Raw genomic sequence first — 20,166 nt, 5'->3', positions numbered from 1 at the left:
AAGAAATTTAGCAACAGAATTAGAACCAAAGGTGAATTGAAGACATCAGATCAAATTGTTTACGTTATTTAGGGAGGTTAGGATCATTCAATTTATTTATTTTCCTTAATTAGCATGAGGTCAAATCGTAAGTACTATTTAAAAAAATTTAGACGCATTCACATACTATTTAGAAAAATTTAGACGCATTCACATTCTTTTTTTACCTTAATTAGGGTGATATGGAATCTAATTGAAATTAAAGTAAATTACAGATTTCACCATAATTCTTTTTGTTAAATGTACTCACCTAATTTGGTGAATTTGATTGGTGAAATATAATTAATTGATATTCTTCAATCTAATTTATAACTAAAAATACTTCTTTAAATGGTAAGAGTTAACTTACATGATATAATTTCCAAAAAATAAATAAATTAAAGCGATACTGAAATTCTTAATAGAAAAAATAATATTGCATAACATATATCAATTATACAATTTGATGACTATTTATACTTTCGGATACGTTAGTATATAAAATATGACTTATGACTTATGACTTTTATACTTTGGGATAAGTTAATAGATAAAATGAAATAAATGAATTTACGTCAAATATTAAAGATTTGATGACTTTAAAAATTCCAAGCAGCAAAATAGGATCTTAAATAAAATAGCTATATTATTATATGCACAAGAAAAAAATAGGGACGGCAAAAAAGATTTAGGTTTGGCCCATTAAAGGAAAATTGACAACCCATATGATTTCCTCACTAAATGCTACATTTAATAATAAGGTTATTTGTAACGACCCGTTTGGTCGTTATTGCATTTCCGACCCTTTTGACCCGAGGGGACCGTTAACACGCTTCCCGATGTGTCTAGACTTGATTCAGGTAGCTTTTCGTAAAATATGGGCTTAAAGCGAAAAAGAGTTGACTCAAAGTTGATTTTTGGGTAAACGGACCTTTTTCGAAAATTCGTCGATTCCAGGAGGCCCGGATGGTCATTTAGAACTTGTGTGTATATCTTGTTCGGTTCCCAATGCACTCGAATGCATTTTGGGACTTGGGTTGGGAAATTGAATTAAGGTATCGGGGGTTGAATCGGTCAACGAGACCTCCGTTGAGAATTCCGCAGCGCGTTCATAGCGTGTATTTATGTGTGTCTGTGCATGTGATATATGAGCAGATGGCCTCGGGAATTAGTCGGAAAATCGGATTGAAGTGTGAAAAGTTGGATAATTTCTGGTGTCTGGTGCCCGCTTTGGCGACACCAGCACCGCGGCAGTGGTACCGCTGTAGCGGTCTGATAACGTCCAAATACACTCCTCAAAGAGAAAGTGTACACGGTCGTATGCAGTATATTTACCCAACTATGAGTCGGGGTCGAATCCCACAGAGAACAATATATAGGCGATTAAGAAAAGTATGAAATTTTCACTAACTAGCTAAAGCCAAACGATGGATAATATTTTGGGTTTTTTTGAGAAAGATTATGACTAATGCAAAAATATAAACTAACCTAGAAAGCGATAAAATGATCAATGGCCACAAGTTCGAATACGAAAATTACACTCAAGTAACGATCCAATGTATTTCACGATATCACAACTAAGAGCGGGTTTATGTTAATAGATAATGATTTCTAAAATCTCATTGAAAGTCTTCAACCAAATCAATGAATTTCACTCTAAGCTTTTCCAAGCCTTAGAGAGTGTGATATTAAACAATCAATTTAACCTCGAAGTAACTATCCTGCTTAGAGCTCAAGTTATTAGATGGATTTAATGACCCAAATTCTTGTTAATCAATCTTTCCCAACCTAGATTTCTCTTCCAAGCTCAATCTAAGTAAATGGGTGAGTCTGGGTTAGCTAATCCCTTTGGAAACATTCAAGAACGAGATTAATTAAATCAACAAAGACCCACTTCAATAGCATGATAAAAATCATTCAATACATAAGCAAAACAAGAGTTTCAATCCAACACTTTAATCATAGAATATTACCATAAACAAGATTCAAGTGAAGAAAGTAAATACTACACACTTAGATATACAACACAAAACAAGGAATTGAAGAAAGGATTAAGAAATATCTCATTGAAGTTCTTCCAATCTTCTCTCCAAAGTGTAGAGAAACCTAGCCTCCAAAACTTGCAAAATGACCAAAGATAATCTATTACAAACCCTAAAAGAGTATTTATATCATCAAAACGGGAACAAAATGGACCAAAATACCCTCTTGCACAACATCTTGCACCACATGCTATTCGCATGTTCAACATGCTTAATCGCATGTGGTGCAAAAAACCGTGGTATGTGGTGACAATTTTCTGTTGCCACTACATCTTTGCAAGATATCTTTGCTTCGCATGTTGCACATGCTTGCTCGCATATTGCACATCTTTGCTGCGCATCTTTGCACATCTTGCACCATATCTTTACTCGCATATGGTGCCATTTTTGCTGACAGCGAGATCTTTCACCATCTTTGCTCGCATGTTGCTGTCTTTGCGCCATGTCTTGCTATACTGCGTGTAGCATATGGTGCCGAAAGTATGAATTTGTTCTATTTTTGCTCTATTTTGGTCCGTTTTGCTCCGTTTTGCTCCGTTATGCTCCGGGCATCTTTTCCTACAAAACAACATAAAAACACAAAAAGTAACAACAAAAGTGCTTAAGGAGTCACAAAGCTTAAGGAATTAGCGTCGAATATCGCGTAATTTCACGACTCATCAACACCCCAACTTAAAGTCTTTTTGCTTGTCCTCAAGCAAACTAAAACAAAAATCTCGATGAGGATCCATTTTAAGCACAAAAACATGACTTTGGTTGGTACCAACAATTAGGCTACAAGCATGTGAAATTTCAACCAAATACCTCTCTCATTTTAAAATACAATTTCAAGAATGCAATAGCTATTTAAAACCATCAAGCAACAACACTCAAGCCTCAATGAGTGACTCGAAACCACTAGCTCACTAGATTTGCTCGATTGACTCAACTTGAAAATTTTTCAACATTACCAATCTATCGTAATTCATATGCCCTCACAAGAAAGAAAGTCCCAAAATCACTATATTCACAACAACGACACAAGGGACAAATACGCAAAGTCACTCACACTCAACAAAGAAATTCTAGTGCTAACAAATATCACACCATAAGCTTGCCCTTATTTTCAATCATCACTAACTCAAGAACATTCGGTTGGAGATCACATAGGACTTTTCAAGCTTGTAATGCGGCAGGCTTAGGGAAGGGTAGGATAAGTATTTGGGATACAAGTGACTACGCCCTCCTTGAACACTACACACAACCTTTCGTCCGGCTTTCCTCTTCATTTCAAAACAACACTCCTTCCTTTGCATACTAGTTTCCCCAATTATTCCAACTTCCTTTATAAAGTTCCAAAATATAATGTGCTAGCACATTTCACCCCAACTTATAAATGTTGCGGTGTCCTAAACTGCACATAATCAAAACAAAACATAAAAAAAAAAAAAAATAGAAGGAATTTTTTTTTTTTTTTTTTTTTTTTTTTTTACAAAGATACATTTTTTTGCAAAAAAAGTTTGCAACCTTTTTGTATTTTTCAAATTTTCTTCCTTTCTTTTGACTTTTCCACAACACCAACTTTCACCACTCTCAAGCAACACTAACACCCCCAACTTAGGCTTTTGGCCTCAAATTTACAATTTCATGTTCAAGGAGGAAAAGGTTCAAAGAGGGACTTTTCATCAAAAAAGGGTAAAGGCTTGTAATGTGGCAATCAAAGAAAAGGTTATAAGCTCAAATGGGGTTACTAGTGATATTATTTATGCAATGGTAGGCTAGAAAGGCTAAAGGGCTTTTTCAAACATCACAAAGATAGCCCAAGGTCATCTCTCCAACCAATATGATCAAAATTAACATTGAAAGACTAACCGGGCAAGTTCTAGATGATAAAAGTAAACACAAGATTTATTCAACAAACACTCACACACATGGCATATGAACTAGTCAAGATAGATCAATTTCACTTCCCAAGCAAGAACAACTAGTGCAATATCTCATAATCCAAAGTCAACACAACTAGTAGGTAAAGAGTCACCAAATGAGCCAAAAAGTTGTCACAAAGATCATTCTTTCCTATGCGCCTTGCTTTTTAACTTTCACAACAATTTGGAGAGGTATTCATTTTAATTTCACATACAGAGACTAACTCTATTAGTACCAAACAAGCCAAGCGTTTTCACATTTTTTCCTCAAGGAGAACCTACACCTAAACTTACAAGACTAATATAAGAAGCTAAGAAAGAAAGTAAAATAATAAGAGCGACTAATCCACAACATGTCAAAAGAACAAAATTTTCAGAAATTTGAGCTAGTTTTAAAATATAATGTGTTGCCGCATGCCATGACTATAAACATTACGAGTGTTCTCGCTTGCACATAATCAAAACAAAACGAGAGAAAAGAAAAAAAAAATTTTTTTTTTTTTTTTTTTTGCTTGACTGTCACCACGTACGACGCCACGTACGATTCGCATGTATGACATGCGAATCGCATGTTATGACACCGAGAAAAAGATATTTTGCTTTTTGCGGTTTTGGGGGGGGGGCTGTCACGGGTATCCGATATGCTCAAAATAACTCCAAAAATTCGAAACTTTGCGGATTAGTCAAAAACCATAAACTAAACTATTCTAAGAAATAAAATTTCAAAAACGATTTAAAATTTTAAAACGATGGGTTGCCTCCCACCAGCGCTTAAGTTAACGTCGCGGCACGGCCGGTTACCTTTACCACTTTTCCTTCCATTTGGAAGATATGAATTTGCGTGACTTTGAATGAAAAGATTCGGTGATGCTCGTGAGGCGGTGGTAGGAAAGCAAAGACGACTCTCGGGTGTCGCATTTTGCCTTCTTGGCCCTTAAGTGAGGCATGCCATTTTGTCTTCTTGGCATAGCAAACTTCAAAATGAAAACGCTTTCTTCTTCATTTCCAAAATTCTCCATTGGCTCGGTTAGTTCAACTTCCATATCATCAACTTCGGCCACAATGTTGAAAAATGGTTAGAATGTGGTCGAAGGCGCTCAATTTTAAATTTGCTTCATTTTTGACATCCTACTTCAAAAATGAACTAGAGTTTTCAAAAACCATTTCATGAAATTTTTATGCAACTCTAGTATCATTTCTTCAATCTTGGCATCTTGCATTATTTTTGGATTGGTCGGTTGGCAATTCATCATTATCTCTTGAAAATCAATCTTGACCACTTTTCATTGGAAACCAACTTAAAACTACTATCCATGACTATTTGATGTTGAGTATTACATACCTCAACTTTTGCATTCAATTCGACTTTCAAGTCACCGGATTGCAATTTCAAGTTCCTTGTTGTTGACTTTGCTCAAAATGGATTTTTAAAAATTCTTCCATCATCGCTCGAAATGCCTTCACGATAATCCCCTGAAAGCTTCAAGTTGTTGAGCTTGATTCATAAGTAATCTTGGCTCACAATTTCCACTTTGTCAAGGCCTTGCTTCAAGTTGAGAGTCATTCAAAGCTTGTAAAAATTCACCTTGGAGGGCATTCATGTTTTGGCAACTTTCTTGCCTATTTTCAACACCCTCGAGTTGTTGAGCATGATGAGTATGAACCAATGATTTCATTTGATCCTCAGGTGTGAATAGCTTTTGTCATTAATTGCTTGCCTCGAGTCATCAAGTGGTTGCCTCGAGTCCCACTATGCACTAAGTCTGTTTTCCACTTTTCAAGGATGGTCTCCATGAGCATTATCCTTTCATTTTGAGCATTTAAGGCTTCTTACACTTCCATATCCCTACTATCATCAAAATCAAAACTAGAATAGTCATAGTGGGGGTTCGGGGAAGGAAGGATAAATAACACAATTATCCCAATGACCATTTTGACCACCACACTATCACAAATACTCACTCGTAGGTTTGGGATTGTGCGCACAATCCGCCGGGAGAATTCAAACAATTTTGCCATGAGTGTGGTCCTCCACGATAAAGACAAGGGTGTAAGTAAGAACAACTACCATCAAACCAACTTTCATTATATGATGCCATTGTTTTTTTTTTTTTTTATTTATTTAAAAATAAAACTAAAAAGCGGATAGTTTGCAAAAATTGGACAGGATTTTGAGAGGCAAAAACGGCGATTTTGCGAAGCAAAAGCAGACGATTTTGCGAAAGCAAAAACTGGGGCAGTTTTGCGAAGCTAAAAAGCGGGAGTTTGCGGCTGACTTGATTTTAAAAAAAACTGACGGTTTTGCGAAGCAAGCTGACGATTTTGCGAATTTGATTTTTTATTTTTTTTTAAAGAAAAAAATAAAAGAAAGTTTGAACAAAAACAAGTTAGCTTAAATCCCAACTAACCCAAATACGCCAAATTGTTCCAAGACTTAGCAAGCTTATTTTTGATAACGTCCAAATACACTCCTCAAAAGAAAGTGTACACGGTCAGATCGCAGTATATTTACCCAACTATGAGTGGAATTGAATCCACAGAGAACATATATAGGCGATTAAGAAAAGTATGAAATTTTCACTAACTAAGCTAAAGCCAAACGATGGATAATATTTTGGGTTTTTGAGAAAGATTATGACTAATGCAAAATATAAACTAACCTAGAAAGCGATAAAATGATCAATGGCCACAAGTTCGAATACAAGGAAATTACACTCAAGTAACGATCCAATGTATTTCGATATCACAACTAAAGAGCGGGTTTATGTTAATAGATAATGATTTCTAAAATCTCATTGAAAGTCTTCCAACCAAATCAATGAATTTCACTCTAAGCTTTTCAAGCCTTAGAGTGTGATATTAGTACAATCAATTTAACCTCGAGTAACTATCCTCTTCCGAGCTCAAGTTATTAGATGGATTTAATGACCCAAATTCTTGTTAATCAATCTTTCCCAACCTAGATTTCCTCTTCCAAGCTCAATCTAAGTAAATGGGTGAGTCCTAGGGTTAGCTAATCCCTTTGAAACATTCAAGAACGAGATTAATTAAATCAACAAAGACCCACTTCAATAGCAATAAAAATCATTCAATACATAAGCAAAACAAGAGTTTCAATCCAACACTTTAATCATAGAATATTACCATAAACAAGATTCAAGTGAAGAAAGTAAATACTACACACTTAGATATACAACACAAAACAAGGAATTGAAGAAAGGATTAAAGAAATATCTCATTGAAGTTCTTCCAATCTTCTCTCAAAGTGTAGAGAAACCTAGCCTCCAAAACTTGCAAAATGACCAAAGATAATCTATTACAAACCCTAAAAGAGTATTTATATCATCTAAAAACGGGAACAAAATCGGACCAAAATACCCTCTTTACGACATCTTTGCACCACATCTTATTCGCATGTTCAACATGCTAATCGCATGTGGTGCAAAAACCGTAGCATGTGGTGACAATTTTCTCTGTCACCACGTCTTTGCAAAGACATCTTGCTACTTTGTGTATTTGCACGCACCATATGCTACTCGCGTATGGTGCCGTTTTTTGACGACGGAATCTTCTACATCTTTCTCGCATGTTGCACATCTTGCACACGTATATACTCTGCGTGTAGCATATGGGTGCGAAAGTATGAATTTGTTCTATTTTTGCTCTATTTTGGTCCGTTTTGCTCCGTTTTGCTCCGTTATGCTCTCCGGGCATCTTTTCCTATTAAAACAACATAAAAACACAAAAAGTAACAACAAAAGTGCTTAAGGAGTCACAAAAGCTTAAGGAATTAGCGTCGAATATCGCGTAATTTCACGACTCATCACGGTCACCCTGCCGCTGAAGCGGTCTGTGCCAATTAGGCATGACCGCTGTAGCGGTCATGGGACAGTTGGGGTGGCACCGCTGAAGAGGTCTGAGTGACCGCAGAAGCGGTGATCGGGTAGCCGATTTGGGGTATTTAATGATATAAAACCCCAAGTCTTTTCATTCATAATTATTCCGAAAATAGAGCTCTTATTCTTGGTGGTAAGTTCCCCTAATCCTTTTCATTCCATTAATCCTAATCATCTTAGGATTCCCCTTCCCTTAGCCATTCCTTAGCTATGGAAGATTAAAAGTGGGTTTTGATGATTGTTCTATCTAGGCTTACTAATGATGAAATTGATGGGGTTTATGCTAGAGTTTGATGAATCTAAGATTGTTAACCATTTATATCTCATTATTAGTGTTGAATTCTTGAATCAAAGAGTTAGGGTTTATACCCAAATTTGGGGGTTTTGCTTCAATTTCGAAATTAGGGGATTTCATGAGTTAAATCAGCAATTAGTGGTTGGGTTATGATCACCTAGTGCTTAATTTGATATTTTGCTTCCGAATTTCCCGTTTTGCCCTTGTGGGCCCATTTTCCCCAAATTCTAGGGTTGGATTTGACCTAAATTGAATGATAGCGATATTGGTATCGATCTTCATGATTTTTAATCTAGAGTTCGAATATGCCCAGACTTCTTTGATCTTGAGGCTCAGGGAAAGGGGAAGGCGAAAGAGTGATTGTCGGTGTTTGCGGTTCGGCCATCCAGGTAGGTTATGACTTACTCTTGGTGAGACTTCGTGTAGCGAAGCATATATTTAGATGATATTGTCGGAGACGGCATGTGAATCTTCAGGCATGAAATTGGGTTGGATATTACCTTAGGTTGGGCCGTTTGTTGCGTGATTAGGGCTAGCCACCGTTGTGTTGTGACTTGATTGTTCTATTGTGTTGGCTTGATGCTACGTCTTTGTTAGTAAATATTGGAATCTGTTGTTCCATCTTGATTGTGATCTTTGTAGTACCTTACTTGTTGATGTTGATACGAGGATAGAGTTCTATGTGACTTGTGTAATTTTTCCTGATACTGTTAGCGTGCCTATGTTGGTACTTGTGACACTGATATTGTTGGTGTACCCATGTTGGTACTTGTGACACTGATATATTCTTGGCGTACCCATGTTGGTACTTGTGACATTGACATGTTGTTAGCGTACCCATGTTGGTACTTGTGAAATTGATCAGATTATTGATGTTGACGCATGCATTGCACGCGTTCTCATCCATTCACGATACACTATTGATACCTTGATACTTTGATGAAACAACGTTGTGATGGTACAGGCTCGATTTTTGAGTGACGTGAGAGTCCGATATCCGATGTTCGTTCGAGAATCGTGGATTGAGTGAGTGCATGTACTCGTGGATCCCAGGGGGTGGTGCGGTGAGAACCCCGTGGGCAAGATCCGAGGTCCCGTCTGTCGGTAGGCGAAAATGCGGGAAGGATGACACTTAGACTTGCGAGTCACCTTGGTTTTGTCTTCCGAGATGTCGATATTTAATAGGAGTACATGTTTACACAACATTGCATTGCATTCATACATTATTGCATTGCATTTCATCATGGCTTATATTGAGATGATTTGATGTTTTACTTGTAATGTTGGTTTCGGAATGGACATATTGAGACTTGACACATTTGGGTTTAGATGCTCTACTTAGGCAATGACGTGTACTCGGCTTCGATTATGTTTGACTTATACTTGTTGATTTATCTGCTTATCTTGCTTTATTGTTTGAATTATGTTAGCTATACTTAGTCGGCCTATGATACCTACCGATGTAGTTGTTTTTCTTGAACTACGCTTTGCTTTGTATTCTTTTATGGATGTAGAGTATTAGGAGTTCCACTCTTTTCCCTCGTGGTTGATTGGCGAGGCTGCTGTAGAGTCATTCCAAGGTGAGCACGATGACGGCCGCTACCTAGATGTTCTTTCCTTTAGTTACTTGTCTTACTCTTATTTCGAGACAGTGTATTATGAGACTTTATCATCTTTCAGACTTGTAGTATTTAGTTAGTGCTCTTGTATGGATTAGACCAGATCTATAGGGTTGTATTTAGTATTTTCACACTTTATCTTATATGGATGATTTGAGACTTATTTTATATTTATTTCTTCCGCCTTTACTTAAATTGGTTATATTGGGATAAGGGTTCGCATATCGCGATGGGAATGATAGGTGCCCGCACGTCCTAGTAAAATGGGTCGTGACATTATTAGATGTAAGGAAAAATGAAAGTAGTATGATTTACTTTTCAAATTTAAGATGAAACTTGATTGTTCAAGGCTTCCAAAATTATGGTAATGGTTTTTCTAATTTAACATACAAAGTAAAATAAATTCTTTCCTTTTATTTCAATTAAACACTAAATGAAAAATAACATAAAATATCATATTTGGGGAAATAAGATAGGTAGAGGAGGATAATGCAACAGAGAGAAAATTTATTTGCTTATTGCATATAATACAAAAATAAAAATTATAGAAAATTCGACATATTTTTAACAAAAGAATATGTATATTACATATATAAGGTAAGAAAATAATAATGTCGGTAAAAAGATTTATTTTTGGGCTATTACAATTTACGATCTATATTATTTCTTCATTAAATGCTACATTAAATAATTAGGTTATTAGATGTAAGGAAAAAAGGATGTAGTTATGATTTACTTTAATATTTTATATATAAGTAAGAAGAAAAATTATGTTGGGAAAAAATGGAGCATAATTCCTTTTTCCTCTAGAAGTTTAATGTATTTGATATGCTGCTACTAATAGGAAACTATACTTTTAAAGAAGAAAACATGATAATCAAGAAAAAATAAAATAAAGAAACAGATCACTTTTATTAACTTTTGGGCTATTAGAGGAAAATTGACAATATGATTTTCTCACTAAATGTAACATTTAATAATTAGGTTATTAGATGTTTAGAAAAAATGATGTAATCGTGATTTACTTTTCAAATTTAAAATGAGGGTTGGTAGTTCTAGGTTTAACCTCCTATATATATACCCTTCCAATAACACATGAGTTGATGTGATTCTTCGAGTTAACAAATAACCAATCGACCAACATCTTGTTCTTGAAGCTAGTTGGTGGGCAGATTTCAAGAAATGGACGTATCTCAGGTTATATGTCTCGGAATTAGGTGATTCTAAGACGAGGTGAAAGATGACGATTTGAACTATGAAAATAACTATTTACCCGTTTAAAACAAGTAAATATTGAGGGCGTAACGATGGGAAGAAAGTTAAGGTTCTGTGTATGAAATAAGATGAATTTTAATCAAGAAACGCGCTATTGAATGACCACTAAAGTTCCTAAGTCACCACTTGAAATCAACTTACGTGATAAAGAAACACCACACACTATTGAAAACAAGATAAAGGCTATCAAAAAAGTTAAGGTTCTGTGTATGAAATAGGATGAATTTTAATCAAGAAACGCATTCTTGAATGATCAAGAACCAATAAAGTTCCTAAGTCACCACTTGAAATGAACTTACGTGATAAAGAAACACAACACGCTATTGAAAACAAGATAAATGCTATCACCACCTTGCTTGGAACCAAAAACAAGGATAAAGAAGACCAAATAGAGAAAATAACTCTATCGCAAACTAGGGTTTAAGCTCAAAAATCTGAATGGTGTTTAACAAAGAATAAGAACCCTTTATATAGGCCTAGGGTCTCTTCTTTGATGACTACAAATCCCTATTCTACTCTAGAAAGGAAATAGTTAAAAACAAGGAAAGTAAAATCCCTATTCTATAAGGAAAAGAATAAAGAAAACTAAAATCCTACTAGAACTAGGATAAAGATCCTACTAATGATAGGAAATTAAATCCTACTATAATATAAATCAAGAAACAAGAAACCTATTTAGAAAAGGATTCAAGAAACAAGAATTCCCAATCTTGAAAGAAATTGATCTTCAAACTTGAGCTTCTTGGACTTTCTTTCTCTTGAATTTCAATCTTGTGTTTCTTAGTTTTCTTGTATTTCTTGATCATCTTCATCTTTCATCATAAGTTAAGTTAGGTTTAATTTTCTCGTTAAAGTTACGCTTCCTGCCATCACCATTTCTTTCAAAATTATGTTTTCTTCCTCTTCCCTTTCTAATAGAAGGATCTACCATTATGCATGTATATTGGTTAAAAGAGTCTCCATTTGTTTTAATTTTTTTTTTTTACTGTGTTTTATAGTGCCACAAATGTATGAGAAAGGATAAAGATATGTAATTTTTTTGTGTGAGCTAATTGAAGAATTTTGTTTAGTTTTGCTTTCCAATGAATGATTTTATGTGGCTTTATCTTGTGATATAACGTTTTATGATCTAACTTGCATTATTTCTCTACCATTTTGTTGCATAAATTACTTTCATATTCTTAACTTTTCATCAATATCTTCTTTGTTAATCTTTTATATCAATGCATGCCTCTCTGCCCGTCAAAAGGTATGGGTAAGGTCTACGTACACTTTACCCTCCCCAGACCCCATATGGTAGAATTATCTTTGGGTATGTTGTTGTTGTTGTATCAATGCATGTCATATTGCTTAATTACTTCTCCTATCATATAAGCCAAAAAGAAAAAGAAGCTTTATTATAAGCATTTAGTTTTCTTAGTTGCTTTTCGGATCTTAGAACATCTCATAATACTACGGATTATAGAAGGCATTAATTTTTTTTGTAGTGCTTGAAACTTGGGTGAAAAAGTAGGAATTGGCGATGGCAACGAAGAAATATGATAACAAATTTCTTACAAAATCAACAAATCACTGGTAACCTCACTATCTTAATTTCACCTTCAAAGAAACATAAAATAGATTTCTTCTGTTGCTTTTACTTGTTAACATTTTATATTTCCTCTTATATGCAGTCATGCATAAATGGTAAATTTGTTATCTCTCCCTCTCTTTGCAAATAAATGTCCTCTGTTTACATTAAAAATTATTTATTTATAAACATATCAATGATATATGATAAGATGTTAGTTTTATTATATTAAAATGTCTAAAGTAATTGCAATCGTGATATTGGGGAAAAGCGGTATACCAAACGCGTACTTATCACAAATGATAATATACTACTTTAAAAAGTTAAATCTGACAATATTTTCAAAACATCTTCATTTGTACGAAGTCTTCCTCTTTAAAGGATCGAGCTCCAAGTCTGAATAATAATCATCATCTCATTGACATGCCCGGATGATTCTATATAAGCAGTATTTTCCATTTTATTAGAAAAACATACAGAGATGCCGGAGACTGAAATAACTTGCTCATTGTGAGCAATAAATATTGCAATTTTAAGTTTTGTCATCAATTAATGGTGACATGGAAGGTTTTAATTTTTTTATTTTATTTAATATTTAAATAAGTGGTATAGTCACAATTATTATATGAATGTAATTTATTTCATGTTACATGTATTTTATAGCTATCGATCATGTTTAGTTCTTTAGCAGTACTTAATTTTCATCGTAATTTCAAGCTATTATGTGATCTTTTGGTTGATTGTATGTGTTTTATTGTTGTTTAAAGATGGTGATAATTTGTCTCTTAATCTAATTTTGAGAGAAATATGGATGGATTTCCCCTAGAAAACAAGATTGAAGACTTGCTACTTTAGCCTCATATATAAGCCAATCTTGTGAGAAATCAAAATTGCTTATTTTTTTTCAAGAAAATGTTTACTTTTAGGAAAAGAGGTGCTTGGCTAAATAATTTTTTTTATATAATGAAAATATATTTCAGAAGCTAAATAATTGTGCGCAAATATATAGCATCTTAGAATTTATGAACTACCGTGCAATTTCCATCCTTAGCTCACTATTTTAGCCTATCATTTGTTTCAAGTATACTTTGAATTAACTTAGATAATATAATTAATAAATTTAAAGAATATTATTATAAAATTAATGCAAAATTTTAAATAATAATTTTTTTGCGTAATATAATAAAAGGTTAAAAATATTAAAAATTATTTCAAGAGTAAGAAAATCTATGTTAATACATTATATTAAAAAGAGAAGTGAACAAACGATAATTTAATACGAAGTCACATGTCAATGAAATAATGTTAAGTAATTGATAATGCAATGACAAAAGACAAAAATCGTAGAAAGGCGAAATTTTCTAATATTAATTTTTATAATGTTGATATTTTTGGATAAGATTATTTGAATATGAGATGAAAAAATCATTTGAATTATCATTAGAAAAATTATCTTATGGATAAAATCACGTAACTGAAACCGTAACAGATAACGTTGAAGATATAGAAAGTATTGAACAACAAAAGAATTTCAAGCCTTGCAATGTAATGATACCGAGTAATAAATATAATATCTATAACGATAAACAAGGAATACAAACGTCAAAAACTTTAATGTAGATAGAGAAATAAGACTTAAATATATATAAAAAGATGGAGTCTAAACTTAAATAGTTAATATTCACCGCGCATCGCGCGGGTACGTATATTAGTTTACGTAAATTTCGAACAGGGCTTGTAATAAAATTAGGTTAGATAAGGTCCTTATTTCCATAATTACCAAAAGAGCAAGGAGCAAAAAAAGAAAAGTAGCAAAAAGAGAGCCCAATTTCCTAACGTAGCAGCAATTCCAGTTGCATGTGAAGACCAAACAAGCTGTACAAATACAATTACACGTCAGTGACACTTCAATCTCACATGAATCCTAATCTTCTCCTATTTGTTTACAGCTTTTTTGTCTCAAATATCTTTCTTTTATTAATCATTTTTCCCAATCATTGAATAAAGTTATTAAAAATATCTCATCTTTGCCCCCCTACTGCATGCATATAAATACCTCCCAAATTTTCACTTTTTTCCCTCAACACCAAAGCCCTCTTGTGTTCTTGAGTTTTTTTCTCTTTTATATTGAAAAAAGGAAAAAAAAAAAAAAAAAAAAACCTTTTGTTTATTTCAAGAATGGCCATTGATAAGTGCAAAGATATTGAAAATGGCCTTGAGAATTTAGAAAAACCCTTTCTTGAATATGCTAAAATTGTTGATTCGGATGAAGAAATAAGTAAAGAAGATGGATCACTTGGGATGGTTTTATTAAGCACTTGTGTTGCAGTTTGTGGTTCTTTTGAATTTGGATCATGTGTAAGTATTTCTATTTTCCTTCATTTTTTGAAGCGAGAACATTAAAAAAAAAATTGATTTTCTTTTCTCTCTAAAACAAGTTTATTAACTGGTCTTCTTTTTGTCCTTTTGTTGTTTGGTCAGGACCAAAATTTTAAAACAAAAAACATCTTAAGCATAAGAATAAAAAGGTTTGTTTAGCTTAAGTGAGTATGTTTTGCAGGTGGGCTACTCTGCACCCACACAATCAGAAATTAGGAATGACTTGAATTTAACTCTTGCCGAGGTTGGTATTTTTAAACTAATTCTTGATGACTTCATAATTTATTTTCTCCTTTTTTGATAAACTAAAGGTATAACGTTTTTTTTTTTTTTGGCAGTACTCCATGTTTGGTTCCATCATCACTATTGGTGCCATGATTGGAGCTATCACAAGTGGAAGAATTGCAGACTTTATTGGGAGAAAAGGGGTATGTAAATTATAAAGGAAATCAGAAGAATATAAACTTAAAAAGGCAAAAAAAGAAGCTATTTACTAAACAGCTAAAATAATGAAATTTTGGTATGTTTTTGAACAGGCAATGAGAATGTCAGCTGTATTCTGCATTACAGGATGGCTAGCTGTCTATTTTTCCATGGTATGGAGTTATGAATATTTATGCAGTTTTTTTTTTAATTAAAAGATTGAAGAGAATTAACTCTTTTTTAGTTCTATGGAGAAAGGAGATTAATAAGTTATTTCTAAATAATTGTTTCTCTGTTTGGTGATGATTCAGGGAACTTTGGTACTTGACATGGGAAGGTTCCTCACAGGATTTGGCATTGGAATATTCTCTTACGTGGTAAATATTTTAATTTTCTATTTTTTCACTCTCAGTTACTAAAATAAATCAACAATTCTAATTTCTTGGTATATTAACCAGGTTCCAGTGTTTATTGCTGAAATAGCTCCAAAGAATCTACGTGGAGGATTGACAACAGTTAATCAAGTAAGAAAACCCAAAGTCAAGTTGAGAATTTTTAATCAACAAAGACAAAACTTTTATAGATTAATAAAATTAGAAAAAGGATAAAAGTAAGATATAAAAGTTTCTTTTTTCACTTTATAAATTGTGGGGTTCTGACTTTTGTTGGTTTGTTCACTCGGCAGCTTATGATTGTTTGTGGTTCATCAGTTGCATATTTACTGGGAACAGTCATAACATGGAGAAATCTTGCTTTAACTGGTATTTCTTGGATCATCCCATATACATTTTTTTACAAGGAGAAAAGATAAAAAAAGAAGTAAAACTAATTTACCTCAGAAACATAAAAAAAAAAAAAAAAAATGAACTAGATTTGAATATAGAACAGATGATGACTGAATAATATTTTCATTTGTAGGAATTCTTCCATGCACTTTCTTGCTAGTCGGTCTGTTCTTTATCCCAGAATCTCCAAGATGGCTGGTGAGTTTTCAACATAATATAAACTTTTCAAGTTTCATCTTCATGATCAAGAGGAACAAAGCTTTTTACAAAAAGGGTAACTACAATTGCAGGCAAAAGTAGGCCTTGAGAAAGAATTTAAGGTGGCATTGAGAAAGCTTCGCGGTAAAGATGCGGATGTTTCTCGTGAAGCTGCTGAAATCCAGGCTTATGTTGATACTCTTCAAAGCCTCCCCAAAACTCGAATCTTGGATTTGTTCGGTAGCAAATACATCCGATCTGTGATCGTAAGCCATTTTCCTCAACATTTCCTGAAATTAAGCATTTAGAAGAGCTTAGACAGAGCTAATATTCTTGAAATTCTTCAATTTTTTTTAATTTTTTTTTTTGGTTTCAGATTGGTATTGGATTGATGGTATTCCAACAGTTTATAGGAATAAATGGTATAGGTTTCTATGCTAGCCAGACTTTTGAATCCGCAGGTAACCTTTGTCCTTCACCTTTTAGTCTTCCAATATTGAAGAACTAAAATGCTCTTAACAAGGTTACTAATGATGTGAACGAAAAATGCAGGGCTCTCTAATAGCAATATTGGGACTATTGCCTATGCTGTAGTGCAGGTTTGTACATCTTGAGAACTTGTTATAAATCTGATAAAATTCCAAAGTGAGTAAAAAGTGTTGGATCACTAAAACTCGTCTTGTTACTTTGACAGGTTCCCATTACTGTTGTTGGTGCATTTTTGATGGACAGATCTGGAAGAAGGCCACTTCTTATGGTAAATTCACTTTTTTTTTTCCCTCACAGGGCTCACTAAATAATGGGCTTTTTTCATAGTTGGCCCGTCGGCGAAATTAATTACAGGCACTAGCCAAAATATAATATGTATATATATGTTTATTATATGTATATTATATGTATATTTATACCTAATATACAAAACATATACATTTTCCGGCTATTTTCTTTTAGGGCGATCCAAAATGGTAATTATCGCCTAAATAAAATCTCTGAGGATAGATCACTGAAGAGAGTTGTTTCATTGTTTTCAGGTGTCAGCAACAGGGACATTTGTTGGTTGCTTTCTGACTGGAGCATCTTTCTACCTAAAGGTAACTTACTGAAAGAACAAAATGTTAATCAGCAAATAAAAGTTGTTGCTTCTTATTTGACAATCTCTCTCCTTTTTGTTAACCAGGGAAATGGCCTCTTACTTGAATGGGTTCCAATTCTAGCTGTATCTGGTGTACTGGTAAGTCTTTAATTGCCATATAATAATCTTACTCCTTGCACAGTAAAATCTTGTGAGAATCCGAGTTGAAATTTTGATTTTTTTTTCTACTTTCACAGGTTTACATATCGGCGTTTTCAATCGGAATGGGAGCAGTTCCTTGGGTTATTATGTCAGAGGTAATTCGAATCAGTTGCTTTACTTTTTGTTTACTAGTAGAAAAGCCGTTCTCAAGTGGTGTTCCATCTATTCCGTATTATTCAATAGATCAAGGTTTGCTTAACCCTTGATCACTTGTATCCAAACTTTTGTATAAGCTTGACATATTCTTGAAACAACTTGTAAATTTCTGGTCTAATTTTGCAGATATTCCCAATTCATGTAAAAAGTGCTGCTGGAAGCCTGGTAGTCTTAGTGAACTGGTTGGGCGCGTGGGCTGTTTCTTACACTTTCAGTTTCCTCATGGCCTGGACTGCCACTGGTAATTTTCCACACTCTGCATATATGAAAATTGTAACAACCTTTAGGCTTTTCTTTTGACATTTTTTTTTTTTTTGGCAATTTTCAGGTACATTTATGCTGTATGCTGGATTCGGTTTACTCACCGTACTATTTGTAGCTAAGGTGGTGCCAGAAACAAAGGGGAAAACATTAGAGGAAATTCAGGTCATCATCAACTCCTGAAGGTAGATGCACACTGGAAATTTCACAATGTAATTTAGCCAACTAGACGGACTGCGGACGGCACGCATAAATCGAGAAATGGTTCAAAAAATTTTGACGATGGAGAAGGAACGGGATCAATGGAAACTTTCCTCTTGTACCAAACCGGATATCCCAAGAAGAAAGGGAATTCGACAGTGTAGATTTTATTATAGGTTTTGTAGCAAATGAATTATCTAGATCTATGTTGTACTGTAGCCCAACAAAAAATGTTGTTCAATGAAAGATGAATTTAAAAACTGCATTCGGAGAAGAAAAGCATTTCTTGATCATGTTTTGGCCAGTTAGCCCAATCATTTGTTAGACTATTAACTTAGTGTCAGATTTTATGGGTTTAGTCCAATGCCAAAGCCATACAGATCCGTGCTATTGTGGTTCAAATTGGGAAAGAATTATCCTGCGCTTGATAGTTACACCAAACAGATTAATACAAACATGTTTTGTATATATAAACTTTTGTATTAAATAAATATCGGACATGAGTATTATTTCTGCTCAAACTGTGACCAAATTTTACCGTTTGTGATTGTTTCGTTAGTTCATTCTTTTACTCTTAAAGAGTCGTTTCTGGAGAGATGTATTTTTCCTCTTTTGGGAGGGGAAACATGTACATTTTTTTGCGCGGATTGCCCTTCTTTTGGGGTGGTCTTTAAATTTTCTGCTCGTATTTGTGATCTTTAAATTATCCCCTCATATTCTTTAGTCTTTAATTTTTGCCCTTCGCATTGCAACTCTAAGCGTTCGCAGAAATCATGAGGTTCTGAATTCAAACTCCCGCTCAAGCATAAATTAAAAAAAAATTGCAAGGCAAGGGTTGGGTCTCGTGTATGCCGTACCCGGCATACTCTTGTTAAAGAATTATCAAATTTATGCCTGACCCGACATACTCATGCCTTATGGGCAGACTTGGCATAAGTATGCCGGGTCCGGCATAACTTTGGTAATTCCTTAACAAGTTTATGCCGGTGGAGGTATAGCGAAATTTAAACTCTGCCTTGCGAATTTTTTTAAAAATTTTGACTGTGTGGGGGTTCGAACCTGAAACCCATGAGTTTTAGCCGAAGGGCAGAATTTAAAAATTTCAAATATGAAGGGCAAAATTTAAAGATCACCACAAAAGAAGGGCAATCCTGCGAATTGTCCAAACATGTATAGATGGACTATTGACAACTGACAAGTCAAACAATCATCACAACTTTCACTCTCATGATTCCAAGCAAGACCTCAGAAAATGTGTTTTTTTTTTAAAATAAAAATAAAAATAAAAAGTTCCCAGCCCATTTATTTGTTTGTTCTTTGCTACCCTTTATTAGAGTTGATTTCTAAAATAATCACTCAACTATTTTAGTTATTATCTCAAAAAAGTTACTTTCCTTGTTAAAAAAAAAAAAAAAAAAAAAAAAAGATTACAGTCCCCGTCAATTTGTTATGAAAATATTAATGTGGATGTCCATGTAGTTCCCCCCACTACTCTTCACCATTATGTCCCTCCTCCATGTTCATAATTCTTGAAGAAGTAACCCCATTCTTTTATGGCGAAAACTCCCACTTTATTTCGATAACCCCCAAATAGTTACTACCCATGTTTATGATACACCATTTGGTGTTCTCAATGTATTCCTATATATAGTTGAGTTGTATGTAATAGTTATATACTTGGAACACATTTGGATGAATAAGAAATCTCTCCTCTCTTGTCTCTCCATTTCTATTGTTTACATCTTTTACTATTGTTACTCTTTTAGCTTAATTTTATAACACGTTATCGGCACGAAATGCTCACTCTTTGTCAAGAAGATGGTAGGTGCTTTTTAACTTTCACAGCTTGT

The 20,166-nt window shown here is 34.0% G+C and overlaps 1 protein-coding gene across 2 annotated transcripts; it reads left to right on the top strand.

Moving 5' to 3' along the window:
* The first annotated feature begins 14,527 nt into the window (after positions 1-14,527).
* On the top strand, positions 14,528-18,312 carry LOC132063432 (sugar transporter ERD6-like 16). Of its 2 annotated transcripts, none has more exons than XM_059455961.1 (17): positions 14,528-14,977; positions 15,180-15,242; positions 15,337-15,426; positions 15,535-15,594; positions 15,733-15,798; positions 15,880-15,945; positions 16,107-16,182; positions 16,340-16,404; positions 16,497-16,670; positions 16,781-16,865; positions 16,957-17,003; positions 17,099-17,161; positions 17,436-17,495; positions 17,582-17,635; positions 17,734-17,793; positions 17,981-18,095; positions 18,183-18,312. In XM_059455961.1, exons 1-17 carry the CDS (start codon positions 14,798-14,800, stop codon positions 18,296-18,298), a joined length of 1,440 nt encoding a protein of 479 aa, XP_059311944.1. In that variant the 5' UTR covers positions 14,528-14,797; the 3' UTR covers positions 18,299-18,312. The 2 variants fall into 2 exon arrangements, with proteins under 2 accessions (XP_059311944.1, XP_059311945.1); XM_059455962.1 differs by having other exon boundaries at positions 14,841-14,977; positions 15,101-15,242.
* The last annotated feature ends 1,854 nt before the right edge of the window (positions 18,313-20,166 follow it).

This window comes from Lycium ferocissimum, chromosome 7 (genome assembly GCF_029784015.1).
Source record: "Lycium ferocissimum isolate CSIRO_LF1 chromosome 7, AGI_CSIRO_Lferr_CH_V1, whole genome shotgun sequence".
Classification (NCBI taxonomy): domain Eukaryota; kingdom Viridiplantae; phylum Streptophyta; class Magnoliopsida; order Solanales; family Solanaceae; genus Lycium; species Lycium ferocissimum.
The sequence above is the reverse complement of the archived record's forward strand: the minus strand, read 5'-3'. Positions and strand labels throughout refer to the sequence as shown.

Bases quoted from the DNA above. Each gene is read 5' to 3' on its own strand.
- LOC132063432 (XM_059455961.1), top strand. From the start codon at position 14,798: ATGGCCATTGATAAGTGCAAAGATATTGAAAATGGCCTTGAGAATTTA. The intron at 16,671-16,780 runs GTAAGCCATTTT...TTTTGGTTTCAG, and splicing joins AATACATCCGATCTGTGATC to ATTGGTATTGGATTGATGGT. The intron at 17,496-17,581 runs GTAACTTACTGA...TTTGTTAACCAG, and splicing joins GAGCATCTTTCTACCTAAAG to GGAAATGGCCTCTTACTTGA.